Source organism: Typopeltis vanoorti, chromosome 26, assembly GCF_054136105.1.
Source record: "Typopeltis vanoorti isolate ZY-2024b chromosome 26, IOZ_Tvanoo_1.0, whole genome shotgun sequence".
Classification (NCBI taxonomy): Eukaryota; Metazoa; Arthropoda; class Arachnida; order Uropygi; family Thelyphonidae; genus Typopeltis; species Typopeltis vanoorti.
The window spans coordinates 31,084,064-31,096,564 of record NC_143574.1 but is presented as its reverse complement, the minus strand read 5'-3'; the positions used below and the strand labels follow the sequence as shown (position 1 = coordinate 31,096,564).

Sequence of the window (12,501 nt, the reverse complement as noted above, 5' to 3'; positions counted from 1 at the left end):
CTGTTTAGCTTTCTTACATTTGTCTCTGTATTCTCTAAGAGCACACGCTGAATTATTTGCCAAGAACTTTTGATATGCTTTCTTCTTTTCCTTCACTGCCTCTTTAACTTCGTGTGTCCACCATGGAGTTCTGATTTTTCTATCCTTGCAGACAACCTCACCACATGTCTCTCTGGTTGAATCAATCAAGGTTTTCTTCAAGACTTGCGACTGAATCTCCAGGGTTTGGTTCCTGTTCTCAAACTATTTCATTTTTTCTTCAATAATCTTTGTGTATTTTAGTCTACAGTTCACATCTGAGAGCTGCTCAACTTTTATTTGCTTTAAAACATTCTTACATGTTATTCTTTTCAATATGAAATTCAATTTTATCCTGCTCAATACTAAATAGTGATCACTTCCAATTTCAAATCCTCTGTACACTCTGGTGTCCTGCACCAGGGAGAAAACATCACTATCAACAATAACATAGTCAATGAGACTTTTCTTATTCTTTGCCTCTTCTCTCCATGTGAATTTGTACACATTTTTATGTTGGAACATGACGTTAGTAATAACCAGTCCACATCCTGAGCAGAAATCCAACAGGTATTTGCCATTATTATTAGCTTTGCTCTTTTCTCCAAATTTTCCCAAAATATTTTTGTATGCCTGACAATCATTTCCTACTCTGCTATTTAGTTCCCTAACAAGGATCAACTTTTAATTTTTCATTGTGTCAGTTGCTTTCTCTAAAGCCTCAAAAAATTCCTCCACTTCTACTTTAGTAGAACCTTCTGTGGGACCATAGGCACAAATAAGTCTCATTGTCCAGTTCCCCATTCTGATATTTGCCCACATCACTCTACTTCAGACTGTCTGCCATTCAAGAAGATTAGTGTCGTATTTAGTGTTGAATACTATGGCTACTCCTCCTTTTCCTTGATTGTCATTGCCTGAATATAACATTTTGTATTTATTGCTCAGAAAGATCTCACCAGTTTTTGTATTTTTTGTTTCAGTCACCCCTATTATGTCGATCTGATACTTATCTAATTCTTCAGCTAGCTCCATTTCTTTGCCATTCAGGATTTTTATGTTCATAGTACCGATCTTTAACTCTGCTAATGTTGAGTTGGGGGGTGTTTTCAGATTTGTTCAGGTAGTTGACTTTTTGCTGTGCGCCCTGGTTCCCTGGCGAAAACAACGGGGGCCTTGTTTAACCGGGCGACGCCCCAGCCAGCATGAAATTTTGTCATGTTGTACCATCATTTTGTATTTTGGTTTAAGCCAATAAGAATACAATTTGGTTGGCTAAATCCCAAATTGCCAGCCCATTCTCGTTTGTTCAGTATCCCGGTAGATACCCAACAGGGAGCACTATGAGAAGGTGAGGATTGGACATTAGGTCAGAAGCCCTGGTAGAATTGTAATTGTTAATTCCCTCCCTTCTTTCAATCATCTCTAAATCTGTTAAAACATATACAGCCCGTAATCAACTCCTCTGCAGTTAGACTCCTGACTGTTTTCTGAAATACTCCTCTCTCTCTCTCTATTGCTGTCCTTTGGAACAGTCAATAGGCTAAAAGAAATAAGCCTGGAGCTTTTAAACCCTTAACAAGATGTGTATCATGCTGTATAGGGAAGATTAGTGAACACATGGTTTGCCTCGTGCAGGTAACAACAGAGGTGGGACTTACATAGAAAGTGCTGTTTTTTTTTGGTGTTTGTACTTCAATACATCCAATGTGTTGTAGTCCACTGCCTAATGGACTAGAAAATTAGGATGAATGACAGCTTTCTCAAATTATTTGCTAGACATTTCATGTAAAAATGCATTGATGCCTAATGATAAAGCTTCTCGGTGGTGCAGCTGTGAGTTTTTTTGTTTTTTTTTATATGAACCACTGTGCATCAAATAATATATGCAGACACTTGTTTTGTACAGTGAGGGCTTCTTGATAATGAAGCTCAACAAGTGTGATCTTAGATTGAGGAGCTATGCATTAGAATAAGTCTAATCACTGATCTATAAATTAGAAGTTTTTTTGTACTTAATTGGCTGTTCCAGTTAAACAGTGGAAAGATGTCTGATTACCCTCCTTCCTTTGGAGAAGACAAAAGTTGGCACCAACTAAGAATCAGAGCCCTTTGTATAAGAATATATCCAAATATTTGGCCCTTGAATGCCATAGAATGAGAATATTGAACATGAACATATGTTTTGGCTTAGGTGCTGGTTAAAATTCATGTTGAATGCGTAAAGAATAAAAGTAGCAAAAGGAATTAAACGACAGTTTAAAATGTCTCCAATATTTTGTCTTCACCAGAGAGACATCTTCAGGGAGAACAATATAAACTGTAACACACATACGAGTAACACAAAGTAAACAAATTTAATAAACTGACTAGAGTCTTAGCTATTCGAGTGTTCTCTGTGGGTGCTAGTAGGAATGATTAAAACTCTTATTAAAAGTCTTATCACTTAAGAGAATCTGTTTAAGTGAGGTATCTCTCAATGCTGAACTTAACCATACTGTATATGCCACTCCTTATTTAATGGCTACAATTCCAACATTATTAACAAAATACTGAATCTTCCTCCTCCCCCCCCAATATTCAATTTTCTCTACATATAGAAGACTGTAGTAATACAATCATTATTTCTTATGTCCAAGGTACATCAGAAAAAAATAGAACCATAATTTTGAAAAAAAAAAAAAATATACAATCTCTGCACTGCCTAAAACTGGCTGTCCTCTTAGGCCAACTTCATCCTATCTCAGTTCCTGGTATGTACAGAGTTCCATATCCTGCAAGTTGGCCTACTAAGGGAAGACTAAAAGATTAGCCAACATCCATTTGGAAGAACATAAAAATTACATCAGGAATCATAACTATGAACAGTCAAGATATAAAAGACTATGCTGGACACTACACACATGGTATAAAACTACTATACTTTCATGTTACAACTAAGTTAAAATCCATCCAGAGTTATTCTAGGCTTCCTACCTAGAGGTCAGCCTTCCTAGCTAGGACTCTAGACTAGTCTACTAAGTTTGTTTACTTTATGTTGCTTTTGCATATTTATGTTACAATTCATGTTGTATCCCTGAAATTTTTGTAGTAAAGATGAAATATTATTATTACAAAACACCTCCAGGGAGTCCAAAGATTCATCGAGGGAGAGTACCCACTCTACAATTCTCCGTCTCCACCACTCCACCAGCTGCAACTACTTTCATCATCCCCACCAACGGCATCAACCGCCGACCACCACCACTAGTATTTTAACAAACAAACATCCATGCCTAGGGCAAGATTCGAATCCACAGCCTTTTGGCTGGAGAGCAGATACGCTAACCACTCGGCCAACCAGACCAGCATATTAGAAGCATTAACTGTTGCAGAAATGTAATCACAAATTAAAGAATGAATTAAACTGTTCAATTTATTCTTTGTGCTGTCTTCATTCCATTAAACATTTGGCATTTAACAACAATTCACCTCTTCAAAGAGGTGTGCCTTCTTGTGAATATGGCTGCACTTTTATCAGTATTTACATTCTGTGTGCAATTTCCAAAACCAGAATACAAGTTTTATCATTAAAGACTGAAGTCTCTTAGTTACTAGGTTGAGATGCAAGGATCTAGTCAGAACTGTAGTGCCACCCACATAAAAATCCATGACAGTCTAAAGATGTGAAGGGAGTCAGCCATATAGATAGAGAAAGGAAGGGAGGATAGAATGCCTGCTATGATCCTACATGATGGCAATCTGACCATGTAGTTCTCTCTGTCTCTCTCTCTCTGTGTGAGAGAGAGAGAGAGAGGAGGGGGCTTGATAACTTAAATCAAACTAAGTGGGAAGTTAGTGGTGACAAGCTTGTACAGGAAGCCATTATGCCAAACTTTATGAAATGCATTGGCCACATCTAGGATTATAGCTTTTGCAGGCTGATTCCAGTTAAATCTGTGATATGTTCAGTGATTCTGCAGACCTGATCCACTGTGCAGCAACTTTTGAAGAACCCAAACCACACATCAAAAATGATATTTATTTCATCTACTACTTCCTATATTTTCACATTAGGATTACTTTCTCAGATAATTTCCAAAAACTGGAAAGCACACTGACTGGCTTTGCAGTTCTCTTAAAACTATCTTGTTCTAAGAGAACTGCAAAGCCTTTTTGAGTTGGGCAATTAATATAATTGCAGCTATTTTCAAACATGATGGGAAGTAATGAAATCTCAACACTCTGTGATGTCGAGTGTGATGAATTTCTTTGTGCAGTAGGCATTTTATGACTTTGGTAGAGATTTCCACCTGGATTAGGTGCTTTCATGTTGAGTTTTTGATAATTCTACAACCTTCAGCAGGAAATGTAGGCTGAATGCCTAAATGGCGAATTGATCAATTCATCCTACAGCACACCTCTGGGTGGACACTACCAATGAAATCCAAATCGGCAGTGTAAAGCTATGGCTACATTGGTTTTGTAGGCTATTGGCTAATGCTTCATTTTATCTGCATCACAGTATATAATGGCCCACTCATCTGGATTAGGGAAATGGGCTTACAATCAGTGTAAACAGTTTTGAGCATTTTCCAGGCTCAAAACTGTTTACAAGTGATCTTTTGAATTTAGTGAGTGGAGATTTATTTCTCAGTGACAGTCTGAGCTGAATGCTGTGTATTCTTTTCATGGATGAGATATTTAATTTTAACCCTGGAGCTGGTGGTACAAACAATAATTGCTAGGGTCATTAATGTTTTTCAGACTCAATATTGCAGTGTCAATTTCTTCTTTTGTCAATTTTATGACAGTGTCATAAAATTGACAGTACTGGACCAATGGACTTCAGGGAGGCAGGTAGCTTCTCCTAGTTGACAGTAAGTAAACAATTTGGGATGTTCTTCTGATCTAAAACTAACTGGAGTAGAAATGGATTGGAGTCTGAGCTAAGATAATCTACCACATGCAGTTTGTATTCATACACTACAATCCAGTTTATGGCAATATCCAAAAATGACTGGGTTCCAAGTCACCTCCACAGCATGTACATTCAAGTGGACCTGTGATTGCAATACTCCTTGTAGTGATTCATAACTTATTTTAATGGTATTTCAACACCAAAAACTAAATTATAAAAATATGTTTATTAACAGCATCTTCACAGCACAAAACATGTCATTACAGTTTACAAGCAACGATGAGTAAATCAAACAATTCAAATTGCAACAGACAAAAGATCTAGAGTTGGCATCCTCTAATGTAAAAAAAGTATTATGGTGTAGTAGTAGTAGTGGATCTTAAAATAACAGTCTCTGAAATGTTTGGCAAATTAACACAATCATACTTGTTTGGGTTAGGAGAATACTTCACATAGCTATTGCTAACTCTAAAAATAATATTTCTGGCCATTAACTTTTACATAGCATATAGGCATGACAGGTTTCATGTAATAATAATTCATAAGTAATACTACTTATGAATTCCACAGTCATATCTTATATTTGCCAAGAATTTAAAATATTGTTTAATCCTTTACCCAAGTGTATGCAAAGAAAGTTTGTGTGTGAAGTATCTTCACAACTAGGCTACTTGTATACCGAGGCTGTTGGCTTCTCATCAGTTGCCTGAATATTACTATTATTATTATTAACATCCAACCTCCATGGAATCAGAGACTCATTGTGGGAGGTACACACTAGTGCACACAATGCTCATCCAACCGTGCCTTAAAATGATTCAATGTATCCACATTCACAACACACTCAGGCAATGCATTCCACTCACCAATCACTCTCCATGCAAAGATCCTGCTGCTCATCCCCCTCTTTATAGAGTTTCCAGCGTCAGCCTCCTGTTCTACCCCCGATATCCCATAATGCAAAACACACACACGCTTCCTTTCAGACATGGCTATGCATGTGCATGAATGACAAGATCACTGCCCAGACCAGTTGTGACCTCTGTTTAGGAGTCAGTGAGAGTTCAACCAAGAAAGACACTAAGATTGAATTAATGCAGAATGGGTAAAGGATTAAACTACACAAGAATATAATTTCTTGGCAAGTATAGTTTACTTTATAACCAAGTGAAAAAAACTTTCTACAACCATCTCTGATAAAGTATTTTAATAATAAGTTGAATAATAATAATAAGAAGAAGAATGAAATCTAAACTCACTTTAATAATCTCATACCAGCAGTTGCACCAAAATATATAGGAGAGTTCATTCGTCTGTCTGAAGGAATAAATGTGGTAACATTTTGCACACAAGGAAGAAGAGATTTACCAGCAGACTCAGGATCTGTAAACCTTGCTATTCCACCTGGAAAGCATTGACAATAACTTGAAAATATAAAAAATCATAAGAGAGCTGGTCAGTTACAGTAAGCTACCATTATAATTGCCATTCCTTTAAATTTTTCATTTGTAAAACATGTCCTCACAAAAATCCTATCACACACACACACTTTTTTTTTCTAGAATATACATTTTAAATCTGGTCTTACCTAAACAAAGGTAAACACAGGAAAACTTTGCTTAAAGTGATTAATTAATCCATCAGTTAATGTGTGTGCTAAGCAAAGTAACGTTAAGCAAATACAATAAGCAATAGCAATAATTATAATTCATCTATCAGTTAGCATAAATTTGAAAGAACAAAATTTACAGTATAAGCTATATTAGAGGATAAAATCACCAAAGTTAATAAAAATCAATTGCTTAAATTTTTATTTAATGTCTACACATTTAATCAAGTACTTTTTTTTTTAACAAAAAAAGTAAGTAGTGCTTAAGGGTCAAAGCTGTATAACTGAGAGGAGACCTCCTAGTCATTAAAGGAATGCAGAAAACCAACCAGGGCTTCTGACCTAATGTCCAATCCTCACCTTCTTGTAGTGCACCTTGTTAAGTATCTAATTGGATACTGAACGAACAACGAGCATGGGCTGACAATTTGGTATTTAGCCGACCAAATTGTATTCTTATTGGCTTAAACCACAACATAAAATGATGGTACAACACGACAGAATTTCATGCCAGCTGGAGCATCGCTCAGATAAACAAGTCCCCCCCCACCCACCCACCCCCACCATTGTTTTCACCAGGAAATCAGGGCAAACAGTGAAAAGGCAGCTACTGGTACAAATCCTAAAACACACTCCAACTCAATATCACCAAAGTTCCAGATCGGTACTATAACATAAGAAGCCTGAATGGCAAAGAAATGGAGCTAGCTGAGGAACTGGATAAGTACCAAATCGATATAATAGGGGTGACAAACAAAAAAAAGACAAAAACTGGCGAGATCTTTCTGAGCAATAAATATAAAATGCTATATTCAGGCAATGACAATCAAGGAAAAGGAGTAGCCATAGTATTCAACACCAAATACGACACTAATCTTCTTGAATGGCAGGCAATTTCAAGTAGAGCAACATCAGCAAATATCAGAATGGGGAACTGGACTATTATTATTATTACACCCCCCAAAAGACTCATCATAGGAGGTTCATTCAACTGACAACATATTTATCAAATGGAATCTTAAAGTACTTAACACTCCTTGCATTAATAACACATTCTGGTAATGTATTCCATTCATTGACAATTCTCCACGTAAAAAATCTCCTCATGCCCTTATTCTTCTCCTCTCACCTTCTACTCTTTTTATAATCCCCTCTGGATTAATCTGATAAAATCCTCTCACTAACTTAAAACGTCTCTGTCATATCAGCTCTCTTCCTCCTATCCACCAAACTCTGCAATCCACATCTCTTCAACCTCTCTATATAGTCAGCATTCCAAAGTCCCAATATTATCTTAGTCCCTCACCTCTGAACACTCTCCAATGTCTCCACATTAGATTGAAAACCAGATGGCCAGATCTGAGCACAATAGTCCAAGTGTGGTCTTAATACAAAGACACGTGCACACAAGTACTAATAACAGCAACTGAGACTGAAGTTAGGAAGCTAACGTTTTCCTAAAGTCCTGATGGTGCCCCTGGCGGGCTATATTGGTAGTTCTTGGCCTTTGGGCTGAAGTTCTTCTGATAAAAGTTTCCCAAATTTGGGGCAGTCTCATGCATCCAAATTTGTTGAGGTTTGGCATGTTCCTAAAGGCCGAGGCCGATTCCATGAATAGTCTTTCATACTTGAACTTGCTGCAGTGTATTACTGTGGCTTTCTTCCATCTTATTCTGTGGCGAGTATCCAGAGCGTGGTCTGCAAGCCCAGAGTGGCTGTACTGGTGAAATCGGATGTAATCCTTGTGTTCTGAGATTCTGATATTTGCTGTCCTGCCTGTTTGGCCAAAGTAGGACAATTTACAGCTGCAAGGGACCTGGTATACACCAGGTAGGTCTAGGGGAAGTGGTTGGTCTTTAGTAGAGTGGATAAGGGATGCCAGTTTTCTATGTGGTCTGTAACCAGTGGTCAAGTCATGTTTTTTTAAGATTTTATTGATTTTTTCCGAGGTGCCTCGGATGTAGGGAATGGTGATGGATTTAGAGTAATCTTTTTTGTGAGGGGGGAGGGGCGGTGGGTTGTGGATAACTGGGTTAAGTATTTTTTGGATTTTTTTTGGGGGGGGGGGGTTGGCCATTGGCTGAGAAAGTGTCACGGATGTGATTTAGTTCAGTGGTTAGGGCTTGATCATTTGAACAGATTATTTTTGCCCTGTTGAATAGTGTCTTAATAACTCCATATTGTTGTGAGGGGGGGGTGATGGGATTGTTGGTGAATGTATCTGCCTGTATGGGTGGGTTTTCTATAAACTGAGAAAACCAAGGTTCCATCAGGTTGGCGGGTGACTAGTGTGTCTAGGAAGGGGAGGTTATTGTTTTCCTCTTTTTCCAGGGTGAACTTGATTCTGGAGTGTTGGTTGTTTAAGTGTGTTAGGAAGGAGAGGAGTGAATCCGGGCCATGTGGCCAAATAGCGAAAACATCATCAACGTAGCGAAGCCATATGGTAGGTTTTTGTGGGGCTGAGTTTAAGGCTTTCTCTTCAAACGTCTCCATGAAGAAGTTGGCCAAGGGTGGGGAAAGTATTGAACCCATGGCTGTCCCCTCTATCTGTTTGTAGAATTTTTCCTGCCAAACGAATAGCCTGAGTTCATCGTAAACTGAAATAGGGCTGAGATTTCGGGAGGAAATTTAGCTTGGATTAGCTCTAGGGTTTCTTTGAGGGGGACATTCGTGAATAGGGAGGAGACATCAAAACTGACCATTATGTCATTATGTTGGAGTGTAAGGTTTTCTATACTGGCTTTGAAGTGGGCTGAGTTTTTTTATGTGTGATGGTGTGTTGCCAGTATAGTGTGAGAGCGCTTTGGCTAAATGCTTGGCTAGTTTGTAAGTGGGGGAATCAATGCCATCCACTATGGGACATAATGGCACATTTTCTTTGTGTATTTTTGGGAGCCCATATATGCGGGGGGGGGGTCTAGAGCTCTCCAACATAATGACATAACGGTCGAATGTCCCCCTCAAAGAAACCGTAGAACTAATCCAAGCTAAATTTCCTCCCGATATCTCAGCCCTATTTCAGTTTACGATGAACTCAGGCTATTTCATTTGGCAGGAAAAATTCTACAAACAGATAGAGGGGGACAGCCATGGGTTCAACACTTTCCCCACCCTTGGCCAACTTCTTCATGGAGACGTTTGAAGAGAAAGCCTTAAACTCAGCCCCACAAAAACCTACCATATGGCTTCGCTACGTTGATGATGTTTTCGCTATTTGGCCACATGGCCCGGATTCACTCCTCTCCTTCCTAACACACTTAAACAACCAACACCCCAGAATCAAGTTCACCCTGGAAAAAGAGGAAAACAATAACCTCCCCTTCCTAGACACACTAGTCACCCGCCAACCTGATGGAACCTTGGTTTTCTCAGTTTATAGAAAACCCACCCATACAGGCAGATACATTCACCAACAATCCCATCACCCCCCCTCACAACAATATGGAGTTATTAAGACACTATTCAACAGGGCAAAAATAATCTGTTCAAATGATCAAGCCCTAACCACTGAACTAAATCACATCCGTGACACTTTCTCAGCCAATGGCTACCCCCTCAAAAAAATCCAAAAAATACTTAACCCAGTTATCCACAACCCACTACCCCCTCCCCCTCACAAAAAAGATTACTCCAAATCCATCACCATTCCCTACATCCGAGGCACCTCGGAAAAAATCAATAAAATCTTAAAAAAACATGACTTGACCACTGGTTACAGACCACATAGAAAACTGGTATCCCTTATCCGCTCTACTAAAGACCAACCACTTCCCCTAGACCTACCTGCTGTATACCAGGTCCCTTGCAGCTGTAAATTGTCCTACTTTGGCCAAACAGGCAGGACAGCAAATATCAGAATCTCAAAACACAAGGATTACATCCGATTTCACCAGTACAGCCACTCTGGGCTTGCAGACCATGCTCTGGATACTCGCCACAGAATAAGATGGAAGAAAGCCACAGTAATACACCGCAGCAAGTTCAAGTATGAAAGACTATTCATGGAATTGGCCTCGGCCCTTAGGAACATGCCAAACCTCAACAAATTTGGATGCATGAGACTGCCCCAAATTTGGGAAACTTTTATCAGAAGAACTTCAGCCCAAAGACCTTATATTTCTGCACTCCAAAATGCAACACCTTGCACTTATTGATATTAAAACTACAACCCCCACTCTTTTGTCCAAGTAAAAAGTCTATTCATATCTTCCTGAAGGGATTCAGCATCAACAGTGCTACTTATAATCATGCTCAGCTTTGAATCATCAGCAAATAACTGAAGACCCCCAAGTCAGTCCACATGATATATCATTTACAAACAAGTTAAACAGCAGGGGCCCAAGAACAGAACCCTGGGGCATGCCACTGGTTACCCTTCCTTTTTTGAGACACTGCTTCATCATACACAACTTGCTAGTATCATTCAGAGAGCTAATATCTGATCCATCTAACCAATATACTACTATTCCCATCCTCTGCAGCTTGTACACCAACTTATGTGGTAATCTATCAAATGCTTTCGCAAAGTCTAAGAATATCACTGTATATGATTTTCCTTTATCTAACACACTCGTCACCTTATCATAATATGCAAGTAAATTACTGAAACATGATCCCATTTACAAATCCATGCTGACCTTCATAAAGAATGCCATGTCTATCAACCCAATTCTGTATTCTATTCCTTACCAATCTCTCCAACACCTTGACCACAACTCTAGTTATACAGACTGGCCTATAGTTGGAGATTTCTATCTTAGAATTTGTGGAGTGGTACTATTTTTTCCTCTTTCCACTCCTTGTGAACCCTACCCACTGTAAGACTTTCATTAAATAACCAGGTCAAGGGCATAACCAACTGTGGTGCACATTCCTTAAGCATACGTGTGTGCTTAAGGAATGGTGGTGATATGTCATCCATTCCTACAGCCTTATTCACATCTAACCTAACCAACATCTGATACACCTCTGTTTCTCTCACTTCCAATTCTCTTAATGCTTATCTCTCTTCTTATATATTGCTAGATAATTTATGCCAGTATGATATACAGGGTGTTCGGGATAAATTTGACATATTTATAATTAATTATATTTTTCCGTAAGTTACATGTATTAACACACACTTCTCTTCATTTAAAAGTTTGGACCCTTCTTCATTCATATACAAGATGTCAGAAAGGATGGATAGCTGGAACCCACCTGAATCATGGAAGAGAATAACTTGTATCATGATGATTCGTGCCCGCCATCAAAATAAGGATATTACGACTGCTGCCCAATGCTCCCTGAATACAGTAAAAACAATCAGGCATGAACTAGAGACTTGCAATGGTGACTACGAGGATGTAGCAAGAAGAAAGATCCCTAGCAGACGATCTGATTGCGTTCGTACAGCAGAATTCCTCGCAAATCTGCAGGAACAGGTGTTGAAGAACCCTGGCATTGGAATTCGGGCTTTGTTCGTGGAGTTGCTAACTGTAGTCAAGCCCTGGATAACAAGGGTAGCCAATGGTAGGCCGTATGTATGGCAGCAGGATTCGGCCCCTTGCCACACCTCTGGGAAAAGTCAAAAATGGTTGTCTGAAAATTTCTACGACTTCACCAGTCCAAATGTTTGGCCTCCAAACTCCCCAGACCTTAACCCCATGGATTATTTTGTATGGGGCGCAGTTGAAAAAGACACCAATCGCACTTCCAGTAATACAAAAGCCAAGTTAATGGATAAAATTAAAACAGTTTTTGCGGCCCTTCCCAGGGAGACTGTAGCATCAGCTTGTTCGAGGTTCCGAAGCAGAATTGAAGCTGTGATCGATGCTAATGGTGGTTATTTTGAGTAAATCTTGTTGATAGTATTGTAATTAACTCTGCCTGTAATGTTTTTTTGTCAATTCATTAAATTTAATAGATACAAAGAAGATTTTCTTTTTCCTTACGAAACTGTCAAATTTATCACCCTGTATGCTGATAAAGTGCT

The 12,501-nt window shown here is 38.8% G+C and overlaps 1 protein-coding gene across 4 annotated transcripts in view; it reads right to left on the bottom strand.

The window, feature by feature from the left end:
- LOC150092458 (ectonucleoside triphosphate diphosphohydrolase 1-like) overlaps window positions 1–12,501 on the bottom strand; it is a 181,197-nt gene that overhangs the window by 98,176 nt on the left and 70,520 nt on the right. For all 4 annotated transcript variants that reach the window (XM_090414937.1, XM_090414936.1, XM_090414935.1 and 1 more), the window contains one exon: window positions 6,178–6,322. In XM_090414937.1, the coding sequence (XP_090271063.1) occupies window positions 6,178–6,322 (145 nt within the window). The remainder of the gene's footprint in view (window positions 1–6,177; window positions 6,323–12,501) is intronic.